At 44.1% G+C, this 22,932-nt stretch overlaps 1 protein-coding gene across 2 annotated transcripts in view; it reads right to left on the reverse strand.

Annotated features, from left to right (window-relative positions):
• Positions 1–260: 260 nt before the first annotated feature.
• The window catches only part of LOC149868762 (sodium-dependent neutral amino acid transporter B(0)AT3-like), a 53,111-nt gene continuing 30,439 nt past the window's right edge, over positions 261–22,932 (reverse strand). For both annotated transcript variants that reach the window (XM_090039126.1, XM_090039127.1), the window contains 7 exons: positions 18,757–18,869; positions 15,784–15,912; positions 14,734–14,890; positions 9,578–9,782; positions 7,430–7,589; positions 5,533–5,695; positions 261–530 (listed from right to left, as the gene is read on the reverse strand). In XM_090039126.1, the coding sequence (XP_089895252.1) occupies positions 366–530; positions 5,533–5,695; positions 7,430–7,589; positions 9,578–9,782; positions 14,734–14,890; positions 15,784–15,912; positions 18,757–18,869 (1,092 nt within the window). In that variant the 3' untranslated portion in view covers positions 261–365. The remainder of the gene's footprint in view (positions 531–5,532; positions 5,696–7,429; positions 7,590–9,577; positions 9,783–14,733; positions 14,891–15,783; positions 15,913–18,756; positions 18,870–22,932) is intronic.

Below are 22,932 nucleotides of genomic sequence, written 5' to 3' on the forward strand. Positions count from 1 at the left end.
GTAGTCAGAGGGCCAGATGAGTCTTGGTAATCCCTCCGGTATGATCTGGGTTCTGAGCAAGCAGCAGATCTCCCAAGGTAACAGGTCAGGCCAACAGATAGATGCCTCCATCCCAACACAGAAGGGAGTCTCCAACTTGTATTAGTACTGTGCCTGGGGGCACTGGCGTAAAGTAATTTACTCAAATTTGAGGAAAGAGAAAATTTTCCAAACACATGATACAGTCAGTGATTTAAAGAGAAATACTGATGAAAATATCATTCAATGACTTTAGCCTATTTATTTCAATTAAAATGAGTGCACAATCATTTTCAAACATTATAAAAAAAGCACTGTTAGTTTCCTGAGGTGCTATGTGAATGTTTTCATAGGCTTGAGTCCATGCTGCTTTTTTGCCTTCCTACCACTCTTTTAATCAGATGATAGAGTGCTACTGCAGGGATGCATATGGAAGGAAGGGCTGCCAACAGCGCACAAATGGCCACCACCCAGCCTGGGTAGAGCTTCTCCTCCTTTGCAGGGAAATCTTTCTGTGAAGTTAGAAACAATAAGTGAGATGTCATCCTATAGCTTTACATTACAGACTCTTTACATCTTCTGTCTACTAGACCTATGAGTTCCAATGACACTAACTACACCCACTCATTGAAACTAGTACCCAGTAGGTTTTCACATATAAACTTTATTGCAAACAAATATTAAAAACACAAGACACTATAAAATTTAAATGAGCTGTAAAAATGTTCCATGTGTAACGCAGAACATTTTTATGGCTGGTTTATACAACTCCTGATATTGAACATGTGGCTATGGCCAACGATTAACTGACTGTCAGCCTGGTCTGAGTTTGGGTGGGACGGGGGAAGTCAAAGGGCTTCTTCCACCAGGGATTTTAAACCTTGTTTCCAGCAGCTCTGGCCAAGCTTCTGGGCATGGGGGATTAGAGGAGCCCAGGGGCTTCCTTGCTTGGAGACTTTGACCCCAGGTGCTCAGCAGCTGGGCCAGAGTTGTCAGATGACCCCACTGAGAGTCTCTTATTCCTACACCCAGCAGCCTAGCCAGAGCCCCCAAATGGAGGTTTTAAACTCTCTGGTAGGGGTAACTGTTAGAGTCCCCCTGCCTGGAGCCTCTGATCCTCTGTGTCCAGCAACCTGTCCAGAGCTTTCAGGAACAGGGTTTTCACAATCAGCTGACTGTCCTGCCAGCCCCAGGTGAACCAGAGTTAGGACTGTTCAAGATTGGGGTTGACAATCATTTGATTGTCACCCCCAGTCCACAGAGCGCCCAAGGTCTCAAACCAGACTGACAGTCAGCTGTTGGCCCCGTGTGCAGGGCTGTGACACTTGGCTCTGACTTTGCTCCCCCTGGGAATCCCCGGCATTGGCAAGTCATAACGGCACAATTAGGATCTGATCCCCAACCCCAAAATCATGTCTTCTTGCCATGCACATGTGGTCTGGTAGAAGGTGCATTTGTTGGGATTAGGGTTTAGATCGCATTGCAACATTAAATGAAAGTGTACCAGGGGCCTGTGAAGTGCTTCCCCTTCCTACTCCTCATGGCAAATAGCTCCTCAAATGAGAGCAGAGGCAGGGCCAAGCATGCAGCCCCCACACTGCCCCAAGAATTTGCAGGCTGGATGAGAGAAGCTTCATGAGAGGGCAGGATTTTCTATTTGTCATGCTGTCTGTGCAGTGAGAAATTCAGGGACGTGTAATCCTTGGTAATGCAGCTCTTTACTATTCCTTTCAAAGGGCCTGTCTACACCAGAGAGCTAAGTTGTTCATATGCAAACAGATTCTCTTGGACACACTGAGGACCAAATGATTCCGGGCATTCACACTAGCCACCAATTTAGCAAAAAGAAAATGACAAGTAGGTTTGCTAAAACTACAATTTTTGGCAAATATCCCAGTCATCCAAAAATGTAGCTCATCTCTAGGTTTGTCTTCGATTGGATACATGGCTATGACAATATTACTGGTATCTTACAAATTGCTTTGTCCCTGTTGTGTGATGTTCAGCTACTGATTTAAACCCTGATTTCATAGTTGTTAGGGGCTGGAAGGGACCTTACTGATCATTGCATCTGGCCTTCTTGCACTTGGGCAGGAAAGACTGCTGGGATCAGATGACCCCAGGAAGCTGGGTATCAACATGCTTTTTGAAGATCACCAGAGGTGTACCACCTCTGAGGGGAGCCTGTTCCAAACCTTCGGCCCTCGACGTGTAAGGAAGAACTTCTTTATGTGTAGCCTGAAGCGATCCTCAGTCAGCTTGTGCCCATTATTTCTTGTCCTCCCCTGGGGGGCCTTGGTGAACAGGCCCTGATGCATGTCCTTGATATACTTATAGGCTGCTACCAAGTCCCCTCTGAGTCTTCTCTTCTCCAGGCTAAACAGTTCCACGTCTTTCAGCCTCTCCTCATATTACCTGGTCTCTAGGCCTCTAATCATGTGCATGGCCCCCCTTTGGAGTCTCTTAAGCTTCTTAATATCCTTCCTGAAGTGTGGCACCCAGAACTGGATGCAAAACTCCAGCTATGGTCTCACCAAGGCTGAGCAGAGAGGGAGGATGACATCCTTAGCCTTGCTCAAGATGCCTTGGTAGATGCATGCCATTGTTTGATTAGCTCTGCCAGCTACAGCATCACATTGCTGGCTCACATTCATTTTGTTGTCTATCACAACACCCAGGTCTCGTTCCAATGTGATGCTAGCAAGCATAGCACTGCCAAGCCTGTAAGTGTGTTAGATTATTTCTCCCCAGATGTTGTTTAATACAGAGAAATGTAAAGTGCTCCATCTGGTTGAGGTCCACCCACCTTGCAAGCCTGTCCAGGTCAGCCTGTATTGCTGGCCTGCCTTTGAACATGACCACACTGTCCCATAGTTTGGTGTCATCAGGGAACTTTGTTAGTTCACTTTTAATACCCGAATCCAAATCACTGATAAACATGTTGAAAAGCACTGGTCTGAGGACTGAACCCTGAGGGATACAATGGATCACCCTTCACCATGATGACTTAGTTCCATCAATCAATACTCTCTGGGCCCTACCACGGAGCCAGTTACCTAGCCAGCAGACCACAAAGTAGTTGAGGCCACATTTTCCCAATTTTTTCATGAGGACTTCATTGCTGCCTTCTGCTAGCAATTGCTCTGTTATTTTGCTGTAGTCAAAAAATGAGAGATGTAAGAGCTGGCATTTTTTGAGGAGTGCCTCGAGATAAATGAGAGGGGCCTCAAGTCAAACAAGGGGTGCCTTGAGTCTAAAAAGGTGAGAACCACTGCTTTAGATGTGCAGGAAACTAGAAACATTTCAAAGAAGGTACCACAGAGCCCCTGGATGTAAGGCTTCCTTGAGGTCTAAAGAAAATATTGCTACCAGAACATGCTTGCTTTTGTAATAACGTGTCAGGACTACAGGTTCCATTTGAGCAGCTGCGAAAATCCTCTGGGAGTGGTTTATTATAGGGTTGTCTGTACACAAATTGTACCATTTATACTATTACGGTTAAGTATTATAAATTTAGTTTTACTTGTATATGGCACCTTTATACTGAAATAGCTGCATTCACACTAGGCTCTGTGCCAATTTAACTATTTTGGTAAAGTAAACCAGATCCCTATCCCAAATCATTAAAGTTGCTACAAAATCCTGGGCCTAGATTAGACCTGATCTCCCAGCAGTTACAGCTCCACAAATCCAGTGAAGGCCAATCAGTTGGTTAGGTATAAATGAGAAGATAATCTGAAGATCAGCTTTCAGTAGCATTTTTGCCTGCTGATCTATTTTTAATGGTGATGCTATGTGAAAGGGGAGGAACCTTGCTTAACTCCTGGGGTGTGCCTTCACTGCAGTGGGCTCAGAGGATCAGCACTTGGATTAATTTGGCCTATGTGGATAAGCCACACGCAAGTTCTAGTGTCATGACTGGTGCTTCACTCACTTGGTTGTGTCACTAGAGCTTATGAAGGAATATCCCATAGTATTTTTCTGCTCAAGGAAGCTGAGCCAACCAGTGATTCTTACCTAGTGCATTGTGGGAGAACTTGTTTGTCCTTTTGGGCACATGGGGGAGTTGTGGGAAGGCACTGCAGGATTATCAGCACTTCAATGATTCTGTTTATGTCCTCACTGCAATGCTGGTGGGTCATCAGCTCAAAAATAAGTAATCCTGTGTTTAATGGGCCATTAAACTTGGCTGAAAGGCTTGTGTGATGGACAGTAGGATGGAGGGTTGGGAGAAACACCTGCCTAAGAGACTGGGTAACTCTGCAGTGAAGGTATACCCCCGTGTCTTAGGATGACATCACAAAAGAAACATCCAGTTTAGCTTACAATTGAGCAGATTTGGAATATAACTACTGAAAAGATAATAAAACACAGAAATCTGCCCTGACACCTTTACAGGCACATTTTTTGAGACAATATCCTCAAATACTTGGGGATTTTGTACTAGGTTTTGGGGGCTTTTTTTTGGTAATAGTATTGTTATTTTCATTTAGCAGTCTCTAAGGTAACTAGGTTACAGTATGACAGAAAAGCTGCAGTTATTAGTAGATATGCAAAGCATAATGATTTGCTTTGTAAATAGAAAGAGCAACAATTGAAAAATTGTAGGTTGAGAATGCTGCCCCAAGAATGATTTGTGGATGAAGAACATTCCTTACAGGGAGGGACTTAAGGAACTCACTCTATTTTGAAGGGGAAGAAGTGACTTGATCACAGTCTATAAGTACCCATGTGGAACAGAAATTTGAGTCTAACAAAGATATAACAAGAGCTGATAGATCAAAAAAGACACAGACTCAAAGTAAGGCACATTTTTAAACAATGAAAATAAATCACCGTAATGACTTATGAAAGGTTGTAGTGAAGTTTCTACTACTGGCCATTTTTTAAATCAAGATGGGATATTTTTCTAAACGTTTACCTGCTTTAGTTCAAACAGGAATAGATTCAGGGAAGTTCTGTGACACGTGTTGTACAGGAGGTCAGACTAGATGACCAAATGGTCTCTTTTGGCCTTATAACCTGTGACTCTAAAGGATATTTAGACACTCAAATCTCATTGAAATTACATGAGAGAGGCATTTAAATTCCTTTCAATTCCTTTGAAAATTCTAACTTCTCATTGTAGCAATCTCTTACTATCACATGTCAAGGCACCTCCTTTTGGGATGTCTCAGAGAAATTGTATGTCGAGTGAACCTGTGCATTACTAGCTCAGTCCTGAGAAATCCAATGCGTGTATAAAACCTCATGGGAAAAATGCTCTGTTCAAAACTATTAATGGAGAAGATATGGCAGCACTTGCAACTCATACCTTTGAGCATAATGAGACAATTTTTCCCACACACTAATTTTTGGAACCAAAAGCATGCAATCCTGGTAGGACTTTAGAGCTTCAGGCTCCTTTACATTGGAGAGAGCTGGGTGCATACAATTTTGGAAACTTAGGAAGAGATTGAGACTCTAACACTGATTCTTTGTAAATAAATAGATTGAAAATATTAGCGAACATACATATTCTGGGTTCCAGGCACCGTAGGTTGGTTGTTTCTGTACTTGAATACTAACAAAGGCCAGAAAAACAGTTAGCATGAGTAGAGGGCTGATGATCTTCCACATCACCTGCCAGTACAAGTTTGGTTGTCGTCCTGTCATCCACTTAATATTATCACTGAACCTGTGAGACAAACAAAGTTTACAGTTGTTTTCATATCCACAAGGCTGCTATTTCTCTCTCTTTTTTTATTGATTTAAAAAAAAAAAATACATTTCCAAGCCTCTAAATTTGTCTGCTGCATATTAAGAACTCATAGGATAATAGAAAATTAGGGTTGGAAGTGACCTCAAGAGGTCATCTAGTCCAACCCGCGCCCAAAGCAGGGCTATTCCCAGCTAGATCATCTCAGCCAAGGGCCTGTCGAGCCTGGTCATAAAAGCCTCCAGGGATGGAGACTCCATAGCCTCTCCAGGTAACCTGTTGCAATGTTTTACTAATATCTAACCTAAACTTCCCTTGCTGCAGCTTGGGATTGTTGCTCCTTGTTGTCATCTGCCAGCACTGAGAACAGTCTAGCTCCATCTTTTGTCAAACCCCCATTCAGGTACTTGAAGACTGCTTTTAAATCCCCTCTCAGGCTCCTCTTCTCTAGAAGAAATAAGCCCAGTTCCCTCAGTCTTTCCTCATGTCATGTGCCCCAGCCCCCGAAACCATTTTCACTGCCCTCTGCTGGACTCTCTCCAACTTGTCCACATCCTTTCTGTAGTGGGGGAGGGAAGGGGTCCAAAACTACACAGTACTCCAGATGTGACCTCACCGGTGCAGAACAGAGGGGAATAATCATCTCCCTTGATCAGCTGGCAACATTCCTACCAATGCAGCCCAGTATGCCATTAGCCTTCTTGGCAACAAGGGCACACTGTTGACTCATATTCAGCTTATTCTCCACTGTAACCTCCAGGTTCTTTTCTGCAGAGCTGCTGCCCAGCCAGCCAGTCCAGGCTGTAGCAGTGCTGGAATTATTCAGTCCTAAGTGCAGGACTTTGCACTTGTCCTTATTAAGCCTCATGAGATTTATTTTGCTCCAATCCTCCAATTTGTTGAGGTCCTCTCTGCAAGTGTCCACTCATATTCATACTTTCTTACAAATTTATCCTAAATTTACTTAAACAACAACAGCCTTAGGTTAGATCTAAGGATACAGCTGATGTATACCAGCTGCATATTTGATCACCTAATACAAGCGACCAATGCCATTGAGTAAAACTATAAAACAACACAAATGTTAAAGGGTGGAAATTACAAGCTAACAGTTGTAACGAAGAGCCATGAACAGTATAGAAGGGTGCATTTGCCTGAGAAGGGAACCCGGACAGTGTGATTTTTTTTTCCCCTTTCCTCTTCCTAAGAGGCTTGAGATGCACAGTAGTATCACGCTAGTGTTCAGTAGCATCTCATGTAGAAGATTTGAATTAATTGCACATGTAGATGCACCCAGTCTGAGCATTTGGATGCTGCCCTGAGGAGAGTAGCTGGTGATGACTGTAAAGTTTTTAACAAGCAGAATTGTACACTATAGCCTTAAATACCCAATATACAACAGCATAAAGGCACTCCCTATCCACATGGCAATAAGGATTTCCTCAACTAAGAGACCATTTGGCCTTGGCACTTCATATTGCGTCTAGGTGTAGGCCCCCCTCGTCTTTCCCCCAATAAATCTTAAGCATCTTTAATTAATATTGTATATGCCCATTGACAAATGGAATAGATAGGAAACTATAAAAATTACTCACTTTCATAATCATGGTGATAAGTACTTCAAGGATCAATAAAATACATCCATGTTTTTCTCCATGTGATATTCAGAAAGATATAGGAATTTTAAAAAATCCAAACTTGTTTCAAACATACCTTTTAATCCCATAGACATATGCCACAGCAGTTACTTCAAAGAAAGAAATGATGAGTAGAGGCAAGGAACCTGCATAACTATCAAAAACATGGAGCCAGTAACTCCCAGATCTCAGAGTAAAGCACAGAGCTGATGCAAAGGAAATCAGGCATATCACTCCTGAAGAAAAATAGATGCATTCATTACCAAAGTACTGAATTTAAATGATGTGACTAATATTTTTGCTCTTTTACTACTTTGATTACCTCGATCTACACAGCTTCAGTTTTTGTTTTTCGCCAAAGGAAAGCCCCTCCTTACTAATTGCATGCCTGAGGTGGGTTGCCTCATATTATAATAGCTCACATTTCTTTTGAGTTCAGTTTCAGAATAACACCCTTATTATATCACAGATAATTTGTAATATGTCAGTTTCTGAGCACATAAGGATATCATCTAGGTGCAACAGAAGACTAGAAGAGAGACATGATAGGCAATACTCATTCCATGAGCATTTCAAAGATAGAAAGGGCATTATGAAAACCAAAAGACATTCTTTTAAGTTATCACAGGCTTCAGATTATTTTATAACAGGATTTCTCCTGTCTTTGGGATCCATTTCCATTTGCCAATACCATCTTTAAGCTCCAGTCAGAAAAGCCAAATTGAAGCAATGCTCAATTTCAGGGAACAACTCTTCAGTAATTGGGTGGGGAATTGGCTCTGAGGTCAGACCCAAAGAATGGTAATAGATGGAAGTAAATCATCATGGTGCACTGTGACCAGTGGGGTCCCCCAAGGCTCCATCCTTGGGCCTATACTGTTTAACATCTTTATTAATGATGTAGACATTGGTGTCAGAAGCGAACTGGCCAAGTTCGCCAATGACACCAAACTTTGTGGTAAAGCGTCCACACCTGAGGATAGGCTGGCGATCCAGGCCAACTTCAACAGGCTCAGAAAATGGGTGGATGATTACTTGATAACATCCAACACCAAAAAATGCAAGGTACTCCACCTTGGAGGAAAACACCTCACAGCACGCTTATAGGCTCGGTAGTGCTACATTTGCTAGCGTCATGGCCGAAAGGGACTTGGCTCAATTCATCTTGTGGTCAATTGTGACCCCCCATCAATCCGATATTGCAACTGGTAAAGCGAGCAAAACTCTGGCTTGTATCCATAGACGCTTCTCAAGCAAATCCCAGGATTTCATCCTCCCTCTGTACTTGGCCTTGGTGAGGCCGCAGCTCGAGTGCTGCATCCAATTCTGGGCTCCACAATTTAAAAAGGATGTGGAGAAGAGAGAGAGCAGAGGAGAGCCACACGCATGATCAGAGGTCAGGAAAACAGGCCCTATGATGAGAGGTGGAGAGCCATGGGACTCTTCAGCCTGGAAAAGCACAGGCTCAGGGGGGACCTGGTAGCTGCCTATAAGCATATAAAAGGAGAGTACATCAGGATCTGGGGGAAATGCCTGCTCACCAGAACGCCCCAAGGGATGACAAGATCGAAAGGTCACCAACTCCTCCAAGATCATTTCAGGCTGGACATAAGGAAAAACTTCTTTACTGTCAGAGCCCGCAAGGCCTGGAATAGACTCCCTCCAGAGGTGGTGCAAGCACCTACTTTGGACTCTTTTAAGAAATATTTGGACATCTATCTTGCTGGGATCCTTTGACCCTAGCTGACTTCCTGCCCCTAGGGCAGGGGGCTGGACTCTATGATCTTTAGGGCAGGGGGCTGGACTCTATGATCTTCCAAGGTCCCTTTTAGCCCTAATGTCTATGAAATCTATGAAGTCTATGATTCTCATTAGAAAAATTAAGTTGTTTGTAACATTTCCCACAAAATGAAACTCATACCAAGACTAGCAGCATTTTTTCCAAGACTCAACTGTGATCACAAGTTAAGAAAAAGAGCTTGAAGGATTTGGATAAGATTGCAGTCAGGCAACTCCTGATATAACCATGCTATCCAATTGGTATGAAAACACTTAAGAAAGCAAATTATGCAGTTCCAATACCCTTACATGGTGAGCCAATTCGTTGTTTGCATTGTGAACAAATATTTTAGATAACAAATCCCCCCCCAAAAATATGTATTAAATAGGTAAGCATTAATGAGTTTCTGGGAGAAAAGCAAAGAAACAAAAACAGTTGTCTTACCAGATATAGCTTCTTTGGGCACAGATTTAGGTATAAGATTAAGCTCCATCAGAGGAGTAAAGACTCCTTCAATATTTCCAAACATAGAAGACAGACCCAGGCTGAATAACATTACAAAAAACAGGATAGCCCAGACCTGTGACCCAGGCATCAGAATAATTGCTTCAGTGAAAACAATGAAGGCCAAGCCAGTTCCAGATGCGCTCTGTGGAATAGACAAATAGATAATAGGGCATTTTAGCACTTAGATTTATTTTACAAACATGTTGCACTATCATATATGTGCATATATGGTACATGCAAATTCTGAGCCATGAAGTCAAAGTTTGGGACTGGATTTTTTTTAAAAGATACATTCTAGTTCAAGCACAGCTCAGCTCAAAGCAGGAACTGATTAGGGGAAGTCCTATGCCAGGTAATGTGCAGGAGGTTGGACTAGATTACAGTCATCTTATCTGGACATAAAATCTATGAATTGAGGAGATGAGTACCTAAATTCAGCCCCCTAAATAAATCCCTTGCTTTGCAGATGCTTTACATAATGAGTAGCTCTTCTGAACTTTCTGTGGAATACAGCTTTCATGTCACTCATCTCTCTTGCAACCCTTCACTGGCTCCCCCTTCTGTAGTGCAGTGGTTTTCAACCTGTGGTCTGCAGATCTATGAAAGATGACTGTCATCAATGAAAACTATGTGAATACCAGAGATCCTGGTTTTCCCCGATAAAAAAATATCCCAAATTCTGATTAAAAACCCCAAATCCGTGATTAAAATGAAAGGGTAGGTATCAGTTGAACACAATGTTTTATTGCTATATTTACAGTTGTAAAGCACTTTGGAAGCTTACCAGTGCATCAATCACTATAATAAAATGAATTCTAAATGCAGGTTTCCCTTGCTTTATGTAGTACATGCATTCCTGAAAACCTGCACATAACTCAAATTCTCATAAAGAAAACCCACATTACAAGATAACAAATAGGGATATGTTCCAAGACCTTGACTGCATCAGCAGCAGTAACTGCTGGGCCAAGGAGGCACTGGGCACTTTCTGGAGGGGGTGGGGCTGGGCCAGGCTGCACTTAGGGAAGACAGCAGCAGGTCTGGGAAGGGAACTATGGGGAGACTGCAGCCACCCCAAAATTTCCCATAGCTTCCCCTGCAACTCCCCTCCCAGCGCCACCGCCGCCCACCCCAAGTGCAACGCCACCTAACCCCCCTGCCAGGAAGAGCCTGGCCCCAGGGTCTAGGCTGAATGGGGCCTCAATCTGGCCCCCCACTGGTGGTGAGGGAAGGTGTGGGGCTGGGGCAGAGACAGGTGCTGCACAGCTGGGGAGGGGCATAGGATGGGGGGTGCAGCTCCTGCTGTTACAGGGTGCTGCTGTGGGCAGGGGCTGGGGGCAGCACCAGGCTCTTCCTGGCAGGGTGGGGGTTGGGCTGCACTGTGCTTGGGGCAGGCGGCGGCAGTGCTAGAAGGGGGGCTGGGGGAGCTACAGTGAATTTTAGGGTGGCTGCAGCCCCCCCCATACCTTCCCTCCCAGTGCCACCGCCACCTGCCCTGAGCAAAGCGTGGCCCATCCCCCTGCCAGGAAGAGCCCAGCGCAGCCCCTGGTCCCAGCCCATAGCAGAAGCCCGTGGTAGCAGGAGCTGTGCCCCACATCCCAAGCCCCGCCCCCGCTGTGCAGCACCTGCCTCTGCCCCAGCCCCAACCCCAGCCCAACTCCCTTCCCCTCCCAGTACCTGAGGAGTCAGATGTCAGGCAGGTTATAATGCGTCATAAATCCAATGTCTATATTTAGTCCATGATTTTTAGTATCCAGGAGGTTGATGAAGTGGACCTGCCAACACATTTCCACCGCCCCCATAATTACTACACCCCACAACAGAGCCATCAGCATCCCCAGATCTTACAGCTGCACCTCCAGAAATGTAATCCATCTTATCCAATGCACCAAATGCCCTGATGAAAAATACGTAGGAGAGACCAAACAACAACTACACACCAGAATGAATACACACCGGAAATCTATCCAAGACAGGAATGCCCAATTACCTGTTGGGGCACATTTCGCACAAGAAAACCACTCTCTCTCCAGTCTCTCAGTCCTGATCCTCAAAGAAAACTTACAGAATACTTCCCAGAGATGAGCCTATGAACTCCACTTCATCAACCTCCTGGACACTAAAAATCATGGACTAAAATAGGTTGTGTCATAAAGCCAATGTCTGTCTGACATCTGACTACCCAGGTATCTCTTCACTATTCATCCCCCTTCTCTCCCCTCCCACCAACCTGTCTCTCATCCATTGACTCCTCAATCTACATTTTCCCTTACTACCCGTCTTGTATGCATACCAGACCAGACTCTGGCTTCTTTGCTTTTCATTCCATCCAGGAAGAGCACACACCAACTGCAGAAACTTCCTTAGCCTGACAAAGGGTTTTTGAACCCGAAAGCTTGCTTAAAAATTGTTTTCCAACTATTTAAGTTGGTCTAATAAAATGTATCAGATTCACCCAAAGAACCTTGTCTACAAGACTTAAATATAGTCTGGATGTGAAGACCTAGAGAGATAGATACCTAGAGTCAAAGAAGAGACCCAAGTGATGCATCTAAGTGGCAGCAGGGTGGTGTTCACCATGAAAGAGGCAGGGGGTTGCATGAGGGCTTTTGGGGTGGGAGGATGGATTTGAAAGCCCTGTTTTGAGCTTGCAGAGATGGTTAGACAACCATGAAGGCATGTCAGAAAAACAGTTTGAGCTTGGACAGGTCTGAAATAGAAAAGTAGATCTGTGAGCCACACACACAGTGATGGTAGCTGAATTTGTGTTGCTAAATGAGGTTACTCAAACAGGACATGCAGAGGGAGAAGAGGAATCCTAGGATCAATGCCAGTGGGCTGGCAGGTCCAGGAGGAGGAGGAGGAGAATATGCTGGTTCTGGGCTCTGGTCTGAGATTGGAGACCTTGGCAAGAGCAGTTTTGATTGAGTGCTAGGGACTGAAGTCAGATAGAAAAGAATCTGTGGTGGAACTGGCAGAAAGGGACTCCAGGAACCAAACGTAAGCAGTGTATCAAATGACTTTAGTGGTAAAAGTGATAACAGAGAGGGGGCAAAACTGAATAGGCAGATGGGGTCAAGGGATGTTGTGATCTGAGACAGGACAGAGGAGAGTAGAATTGTGCTGTGAGGGGGAGAGCCACAACAGAGAAAGGACAAGAGCAGGAATAAGGAAAGAATTGAATGTTAGTACAAGGCCAAATCAGGAGATGGGATGGGATAGGATTTTTGTCAATTCCCCCCCAGAAGAAACTGGTGAGCTACTGTGCAGACAGCAGTAGAAGCAGGAGTGAGGGAGGGGGTGTTCTCCTCTGCCTGACCACCAGCTGTGTGCTCAAGGAGGTTTAGCAAGCCTCATTTCAGTGCTGCTGTGCCAGTGAACATCAGGAGGCTGAATCAAGTGTCCATGGTAGCCTCCAAGTAGAAAAATCCCAATACTGTTTAAGAATGGGGATAGTGCTTAGTGATAGAGCCACGCTAAGAAGCCTTTTTTTAATGTGCTAATTCAGAGTGCTTTGAACTCAAGCCATTTTATAGCAGTACTGGTGTTGGAAATGTAGAAACAAACCAAAATGTGATTGGTTAGGTAAGCATCCAGAGTATTCTTAACATATGATTTCCAAGTGTAGTAAAACATTATGCTTTCTAAATCTTTTTTTCAAAATGTCACAGAGTGGGGCCTAAGAGTGGCCGTGATCCCACTAGCACCCCCTGCCAAGCCAAGTAGGTGATCCAGCACCCTCTTTCTCACCTGCCACGTCTTGATGGTATGTATAAGTTTCTATGGGAGGCTGCCTTTGATCTCCTAGTACATGGAGTTATGCTGATACTGTCCCCTGTTCCAGATGGAGTGACCAGGTGCACCCCCAGCCTTATGGGCTATGCGTGCCTCCTACCTCCCCTTTAGCACGCCCCAAGCCTCGCAGCTCTTCCAGATGTTATCAGGTCCTTTTCCTTTCTGCGCCCTGCCCAGCGCCCCTGGGCTTGTCACGCAACCGGCGCCCCTAGGCTTGTCACGCAACCGGCGCCCCTTCTCAGGCGCCCCTGGGCTTGTCACGCAACCGGCGCCCCTCTATCCATTAGCCCTCTCAGGCTTACTGACAGTACTCTTCCCAGTTGGGCTCAGGCGGCATGAGCCTTACCTGGCCTTTGACCCTTTGGAGTCCCCACCACTGTGGAGCCCCTCTGGGACTCTTTCCAGTCCGCACCCCTACTGGGGCTTCTCTCAGTACACATGCCCGCTCCTGGGGCTTCTCTCAGTACAGACTGGGTCCTATCAGGCCAGTCTCTTCGTGCTTAAGCACTCCTAGCCCTCACCGGGCTTCTCAATAAGCTTATTCCCCTTTCGGGGCTTCTCAAGTCCTTCTCACAGTTGGGGCTCAGGTAGCCGTAGCCGTGCCTAGCCCCCTAGACCACCGTCATGGTCCATCACCCTACTTGGGCTTCTCCGCTTATCGCCCCACAGGGCTGGGGTCAACACCCCTCAACACCGGCGCGAACAGCTATGCCTACCCGGCACTGCTCCCTGTACCCCACCGGGCACCAGGAACCCCCAGATTACTGGGGAGCTCCTGTGAGGCCTCCTCACACCCCTACAGCCTCACCCGGTCCTCTGGTTTGTAGCAATAACAGACAAGAAACGTCAAGCCGTGAGCCAACTGGCTATAACCGAAAACAAGCCTCCTGGCTAGAACTTAAGTGCCGTGCCCTTATGGCCACTATGTCCCACCTTCAAGCTTCCCAGTCAGGGTTCTCTCCCCCTTACCATGATGCAGCCGCCTGGGTGACCAGGCTGCACCGCTCGCCTCTGCTCTGTTTGGCTCTACTGCAGCGCTCTTGCATCTCTGGTTGTCAGCAGGGAACTGCTAGCTAGGCTTTGGCCTGGGCTGTTTATAAAGGCCTGGCCCTGCCCCCTTCTGGTCACCTGACCAGCATGGTTGCCCCAGCAACCATCACCTGAGCTGCCCTTGTGATTGGCAGCTGCCCTTATTCCTGCCTAGGAACAGGGCACCTCAGTGCCCCTGTGACACAAAAGTATCTCAAGTCCTTAACATTTTGGTGTCAGGGCCATTCTGTAGGAAGCAAGTAGGGTACCTGATCAAGAAATTCTTGAAGATTGCATCTTTTCAATTTGAGACTAGCAATTCTGTCTGGATATTCTGAGTTCAGGGATTCAAACCAGGTTGTATAGTTGTCTCTCAGGATACTTTGCTCCGGAAGATCAAATGCATTGATGATGCTAATAATGTTCCTGTTGGAGAAGTCATCTCATTTAAGCATTTTGTATTGAGTTTACAGGAATTGTTTTTGATATATTTAGTTTATAGCTACATTACAAACTGAGATTACAGACTCATTTGTCATGGATCATTATCGACTGCAGACTGATTTGGCGACATTCAGAACTATAGATGTTTATGGTGCAGCATACATTCTTTCAAATATTAGTAAGGAATTGTATTCCATTTTATGTAATATAGGTTATAAAACAAATGCAAATTGTTAAGTGAGAATATTGATATAAAAATTGCAAGGAGAGAAATATTGGACTTAACTATATAATACCATCTGCTGACTCCTTCATGCAGATGCCACATGCACAGCTAGTCTAGGTAAAACACATGCTCATATACTTGTTATCTCATTTTTTCTCCCTCACTCTCACCTGCTGTCTTGTCACTAACCTGCACAGTAAGCCCGTTTGGGCAGAAAAAGTAACTACTTGTTTGCCCATCACTTAGTACAGTTTAGCACTGAACTCTGAAAGGAGCTTCTAGGTGTAACTAATTAAAAAATGATGACAATGATGATGAATTATTTTAGTATTTGTTTGTTTGTTTTGCCTCTAATAATTATGGATTGATCAGTACTGCTTTATTATCTTTATGCCATAAACATATTCAGCTTCCTCTCTCTATATAATTATATATATGTGTGTGTGTGTGTATGCACACGTGCGCGGATATACACATACAAATATTATGCTTCTACTGAAGAGGAACAGCTCATATACATCTATATCTATATCATTTGTTCCCATTCAGTAGAAATTTAATCTTTGTATGTTTATGTTTCTGCAATAGCCATATTATCAATCTAAACATTTAGGCAGCAAAACAGCATCTGAAAAACCAAGTGTCTCACCTGTCCAGGCAGTCCCAGTAACTAGTAGTTGCTTTAAACCCCAAAACAGCAAAAATTGGAATGGAAGCATACAGTGATGTTATGCTGTTTACAACAGCTACTGTCACAGCATCCTTTTCACAGTCATTTCTAGAAAAAGAATAAAATGAACTATATTTACAAAGCAAGGCAGGGTTATTCCACATATATTTATTAGCAGTACAGTTTGTTTTTAATCATTATCCTACAGTTTAATCCATAAATCTCACAGGTATAACAAGGCAGCCAGGAACCTGGGGGAACAGGATGTGTGAGGCAAGTGGTGGTTTTTAGATACCAGAGGCATGATTGCTTGGCTATAGTGGAATATTAGAACTGGGCCAAGCGCAGATGTTGAAGTTAAGAAAAGTGGCCAGGATGTAACAGCTCAGAAGGGGAGACTGACCTGGGTTGTATACTGAGATGCTTCAGCTTTGAAAAAAGAGTCTTGGGACATTAAAGTTTTGAGGAAGATATAGGGGGCCTGCATGTTGATAGGGGACACTATATCCTCCTACAGTTTGTCCTCTTTAGTCTATGAGAGATGAGCACCTCATAAGGCTGGAGTGGCTGAACAAGTTTCATAAGTGAGATTTGGGGTGGCTGCAAGAGGGAAGGGAAGCTATGAACACCCACATTCTGCAGAAGGCTAGGGTGCCCTGTTTTGTGATGGGAATAGCTTCAAAAAGGGTGAGAAGCAGTAAATAAATAGGTTAGTCTTGTTGTAGGGATGAAGGGCTGCTTGTAACAGAGTGGTGTTAGCAGTGGAAATCTGGGAAACCCTGTTTCATACACCCACATGAAGAAACAGGGGCTGCATTCTTTCCAGTAACAGTCACCAATGTCTATATTCCTATCCACACAAGGCAGCATGATGTGTAGAAAAAATTTAGTAATTGACTTCCATTTAGGATCAAAAGCTGGCTCCAGTTGAAACTATAGAAAAACTTTTCCAGAATTCATGAACAAGATTTGTTCCTCACTAACTGAGCTTTACACTCTGCTTAAGTTGCATATATATTTCTGTTTTAGCAGGGGGCTTTCTGTTTTTGTAAAATTTTCTCAAAAATTTACTTTTTCCTGAAGTGTGGTATGCTTGCTGTCATATAGTACATTTTTGTGAAAATTTCCCCTACATTGCTGGGGATCTTTTCAGCTACAAGAAGAATGAAAAAAACCCAGCATTTCTTCCTAAATAATTTATTATAACTTTATCTGAATGGTGGCTGGGCCTTAACAGAGGCCATGATATATTTGTAAACTAGCTTCTAGGTCATGAATTACCTTTCATGCTCTTGGTACAGCTCAGTATTGAGTTAACCACTTCATATTTTCAGTGCACTGTTATATAACATGTTAAATAATTAGGAGCATAGAAAAGTCCTGTAGTCTAGCCAGCCCTCTGCTCAAGGCAGAACTGTCTCAGCTAAGTGTCTGTAGTGTCCAACCTGCTCTTGACAACTTCTAAGGATGGAGATTCCACAACTTCTCTAGGTAGCCTGTTCCAATGTGTGATCACCCTCAGAGTCAGAAAGTTCCTCCTAATCTCCAGTGTAAATTTCTTCTGCTGTGGCTTGAAGCTGTTGCTCCTAGTCCTGTCTTTTGTGGCCACAGAGAAAAGCCCATTTCCATTCTTTCTATAATTGTCCTTTAAGTATTTGAAGGCAGTTATAAAATCCCTCCCCACAGTCTTCATCAAATTCTAAGAAGCAAAGATGGCTGAGAAAAAGTCCAAGTGTCTATGAGAAGCCATATTCGGTATATCCTTGCAAATGCTCAAGATTAGATGAGGGGCATATTAACTTTCAAGGTTTAAAATAGGTCATTTTAATTTCCATCACCGAATCTAGTGGCACTCAACCTTCTGGCCCTGCAGGTTGGATGCGTGACTTGGAGTTGATCCGTGGGCCAGATCTAACATGGGGATTACACCAGGGTTGGTCTACAGACATGGGCCCACCTGCTGGCCCAGCCCCCTGTGCCAGAGCTGGCTGCAAGACAGCTCTATTTGCTGGGCTGGCCCTGTCCATTGGGCCATGTTATCTGGCCTTCAGGGCTTCCCATGGATCCAAAAATTTGACAGCAAGGGAACAGGGCAGCATTAATTGCCCAGGCAATTAATGCTGTCACTGCTTCCCCACTGCCAAATTTCCAGACCTGTAAGAAGACCCACACGACAGCTGGCGTGGCTCTGTGGACCAAAGGTTGAGTACCACTGACCTAATCCACTTGAAATACAGATTTACAGTCTGGACATAATTTGGCCATTGCAAATGTTTGCAAGTATCTTAACCAAATACTAGTTTTGACAGCTTAAAAATCTATATATTTCCCATGTTTCTGGGCTTTCCTGGTTGCCCTCCCTCCTTCTGCTATATGTGTCGGGTGTTTTTAAGCCTTTTTCAGAGGCACTGAGTCAAGACTGGGGATTTTTCTGGGGTGTGCCAGTGTTCCTGTTGGGACTTAAAGCCAGAGGTTCTTGGCTAAAGGGTCATACCCCTCCATGCAGGGTCAGACTAATCACCATATTTGGGTTCAGGAGGGAATTTTACTCCATAGACAAATTGGTATGGACGGGAGGGGGGTGTTGCCTTCCTCTTTTCCAGGGGCCATGGCCTTCTACCTGGGATCTCTTGAGTGTATATTAACAACCTTTTATAGAAGCAGGGCAATGGCTGCCATGGTTCTTCTGCTTTAGTTGTGTCTGGTTAGGATGTTATGTCTTATGTTGTGTCAGGGTTGACAGTAGTTTTATTAAGAGGTTAGATTACGGATTTGTAGAGGGTGGTTTGAGTAGAGATGATCTGGCCTCAGTCAGGGGGGTGGATTAGATGACCTCTGGAGGTCCCTTACATCCCTATTTCTCTGATCTCTATGAACTATAATCTCTATGATTTCTGTAAAAGACTACAACAACCAGGGAAGATAACCTATCAGAGGTATAGGTGTACTTACTTTGGTGGGTTGTAGCTTGCGAACGCTATAAGTCCTCCAAAAGCCAGAGAGAGAGAGAAGAAAATCTGGGTAGCTGCATCAAGCCACACCCGGGGATTTTTTAGAATGTTAAGCTGAAACAGTTGAAGCACACACACGTTAGACTTCTAATTTCCTATTGTCATTTTCCCCTTATTCTGCGAGATCATTCTATGATTCATGAATGAGATGCTACTTCAGTGAACTGAAAAGTGCACGCTGTTGCCACAGTATTCACATAAACTGTGTGTAGCTAACCAGGCCAAACTCACTCATGGATTCTGGAATCTGTTCCTTTTTAAAATGTCATTCAAAAAAAATAATTGCATATTTACTATTTCAGACTGACAGTTTACAGGGACATAATACTACATTTTGCTTAATAATTTTGAATTGATTTATTTATATGCATATCACTAGATCTAAGGAAAGCACCTATTATAGTATTATGTTCTTAATGGCACCAGCTGTGTATGCTAACATTTTATATAACCTTCTTTACATTTTTGGAACAAAGTGTGTTTTCCAAATCTCTTAAATCCATGTTTCAGAGTAATTCAAATTAAAAACTGTGATCCTGTCCCAACCCCTGCAACTCCCCTGTTCCTCTACCCAAGACCCCATGTAAGAAGAACGCATGACTAGAAATATCCTAATTGCAGGGGATAGAGAAAAAAGAACAACAAGTTTGGAAAAAAGGACAACATAAAATTAAAGGAAAAAGGGAAAGGTTGACAGTAATGAATCTAAGTTAAAAGTTTAGAAAGTGCAGACAATTGATACAGGATGCTAAAGGTACAAAACAAATCTATGATTAATATAAGGGGGTGCTAGTAGGAAGGTATCTTCAAAAATGCCATCTGAAACAGAAAGGAATTCTAACAAACATTGGCATAACTGTATTATTAGATGAAGACAGTAAAATTGTCAATTGTGCAGACAAGGAACGAGTATTAAATAATTATTTCTGTTCTGCATTTGGAAAAAAATTGTGGATGATGTAGTCCTATTGCACAATAACAATGAATCACTTTCTGCAGAAGTTCAACATTTTAAAATAAGCAAGACCATGTGACATAGGATTATGTGACCATATATGCTATACACCTTAATAACAGGCAGCTCAGTTAGCAATGTCTCCACTCACTTTAAAATCAAGTGTGGCAGCACAGTAGGAGGCACTACTATGCAGAGCCACCCACCTCACTGTGCCAGCCCCAAAACCTCACTGTGGGAGTCTCTCTCGGGGAGCCTACAGCTGGCTGTCCTGCTTCCTGGAGATCCCCTGCAAGCCTGGGGTAACGTTGCCACCACTTGGGCACTGGTCTCTGTTAGGGCTCTGTGCAGCCTGAGGCACATGGAACCTGTGAACCTAGGGGGAGTGCTTTGCCCACAGTAATGTTTTTGGGTGCTTCTTTCAGACCGAAGCATCCCAAGATAGCATCAGGTAGAACTGAGAGAGAATAAAAAGACAAACTTCACTGGCCAAGCAGGGAGTGGAAGGTCTCTCTCTCTCAGTGCTCAACACTGCAGGTTGTAGACTTACACCTTTGATTGGGGTGGAGAGTGGGGGTAGAAAAGGGAAGTCAGAATACACTGAGCAAACAAAAGTAATGTGTGTCTTTACAGAGATTGGATATGGTGACCCTTTTAAGCATACATGTAATTCCTAACTTCTGGCAGGTTTCCAGGTTTCTACTTACAGAAATCACCAGGCAGCTGCCTGAGGTGCTTGCTTGTAGTGTTCAAAATGCCTGATGGAAGGAAGAGATGGCTTCCCCCTTCCTCTAGGAATGTTATCTGGCCAGGTCACCTGATTGACCAGCCTGAACCAAGAAGAAAGCAAGGAGAAAGAGGGGTCACTTGGGCTGACCCAAGTGAGGGTTGGAGTGAGGGGGCAGGATATCTTCACACCAAGTATGTGGAGTTTTACAGAAGTATGCATGAGGAATGGTTGACAGCAGGAGGTGTTTGGTCAGCTTTGGGTTGGAGGGGATGGTTAGAATTTAGAAAGGAGAACGTTGGATGAATAGCATTCTCACTAGGGTTCGTTAAGATTGTGGTCCTTTCACTGGTGTTGGAAGGTTGAACTAGTGGTAAGGACTAGTTCTGGGTGGGATAGTAGGTGATATATACTGCTGCTTGCCTTAAGTATTTCTTGGCCACATCTACAATTAATGTGGAGCAATAAACTCCACCACATCTTGCATCAGAGCTTATTGCTTCTGGACATGCTATTTGAATGTTTGCCTGGGACTGCAGCACATTGAGCCAGGTCAGAGCAGCCCCGTCTGGCAGGGGACCCTGGGGAAGGTTAGCCTGCCAGGCCGGTGCTGCTCTGGCTTGGCTCAATGTACTGTGGAGAGACTGGCTGGGGCAGGAGGGTGCTCCAGTGCAGGGCTAGCAGGCAGGCAGCCTTGACACTGAAGCACCCTTGTGGCCCAGCACTGCATTTACATGTGCAGTGCTGTGGAGTAAAAAACTGCAGCAGTACAAGCCACACCCTGGCTTATGCCAACAGGAGCTCAGGTCAGGTAAACCTAGATCCAGGTATCTATGTTGCATTACTGCACTTATGGTAAAACTCTAGCTTCCTATGTACATGCTTTTACTCCTGGCATAAGTGTCTGGTGCTAAGATATTTGGGGGCAGGGAATCCCAGGCATCCACAAGGACATGAAGTCGGCTACATTGGGTCATGCTAAGGAGTAATTCATCTTAAATGCACGTGTTGCTTTCTTGATTGTACGTTGCTGTGGGACTTGCTGTACTAATTTTTTACCCCGTGTGTAAGTTATTTCAGCATGAAACAGTGTAGAGTGCATGGGAGGCAGGGGCAACTCTAATTTTCAGAGAGCATATTGTATCTGATTCACTTCATGTCCACCATTTGCAGAAGGCTTAAATCTCTTTGTTTGTGAGTTTGAACTCCTGGGATACCGTATCATTTAGTTTTGTATATTGATTTGTGTTTTCTAATTCTTCAGTAACAGCCACATGTGCACCAAAAGCTTTTCATTTGCTTGCAAGTAAGTCGACAACACTGAATACTCTGTACAAAAACAGACTTTATTAAACCAGTAGAAATACCAAGGGGAACCCAAAGAACAATGTAATTGTACCAGGCACCTACTGAGAGAGATGAAGTTAGAAAATGAGGTGCATGGTGTTAATGTAAATTGCCAAAGAAAAAAATAGCCTACAAGCAGTCAATGGCAGTCATTTCTGCTGCCTTCGTTTTCCCATCTATTTTCCTGTTTCCTTTTTTTCCATCCAGAGCCCATTCCAGGGCTGTAGGTATAGATGCTTTTCAGCCATCCCCACTCCTGGAATTGTCCATTGCCCAAGAATCTCCAGACATTTCCAGTTCTTGAAGAGTCAGCAGGATTTAGGACTATGCTAGAGAGGCTGGAGGAGCAGTAACTGCTGCCAGCTGAGGGACTGATACATACATGAGAAACAGTGGAAACTGGGATCTGCTCAGAAACACCATCAACCACCGTTTGTTGATTTCATGATCCCTTTTATTATTTTCTTAGTCCAAGAATCTTTCCAACAGCTTCTCATCCTGCTTCTCCTGTACTGCTGCAGCTCCTTATATTTCATGCTCCTCCTTTACATCTCAGTGGGTGAGTCTACACATACATTAAATGCACTGTTGCTACTGCATGTTGTGTAGTACTTCTAATACAAGGTACTACATAAATGTGCAGTAGTTGGCATTAATGCGTAGTAACAAAGGCACGTGGTCTTTTTGTGACAATGTGCAGTAGACTCATTTTACTGTGAATTAGCGCATTAGCACAGTTTTTGCTACAACACACTAATGCACAGTAGAATTAGTCTACTGGGCATTAAGCACCTTCTGTAGATGCGCCCTGTGGCAACATAATGTATGGCCGCTTTCATTTTCATTTAGAGTTGTACTGCTTCAAGATTCAGGCTCCTGGGCAGACTGGCTAGACCTTTGCATCTAAAAGTGGCTACAAAGAGTATATCTTTTTTCCTCCCTTCAGGGTAAAAAAAAAAAAAGAAGAAAGAATTCATTGTGGTAGGCTGCAATTCCTTGTTTGTGAGGCAGCTTCCACAGTCTTTTGAACAGCCAGCCATAACACAGCAACAGTTGTAGACTTCAGGCTAAGTTCACTGTGCAGTGCT

Source organism: Crocodylus siamensis, chromosome 3 (assembly GCF_052110815.1).
Source record: "Crocodylus siamensis isolate JL-2025a chromosome 3, ASM5211081v1, whole genome shotgun sequence".
Classification (NCBI taxonomy): Eukaryota; Metazoa; Chordata; order Crocodylia; family Crocodylidae; genus Crocodylus; species Crocodylus siamensis.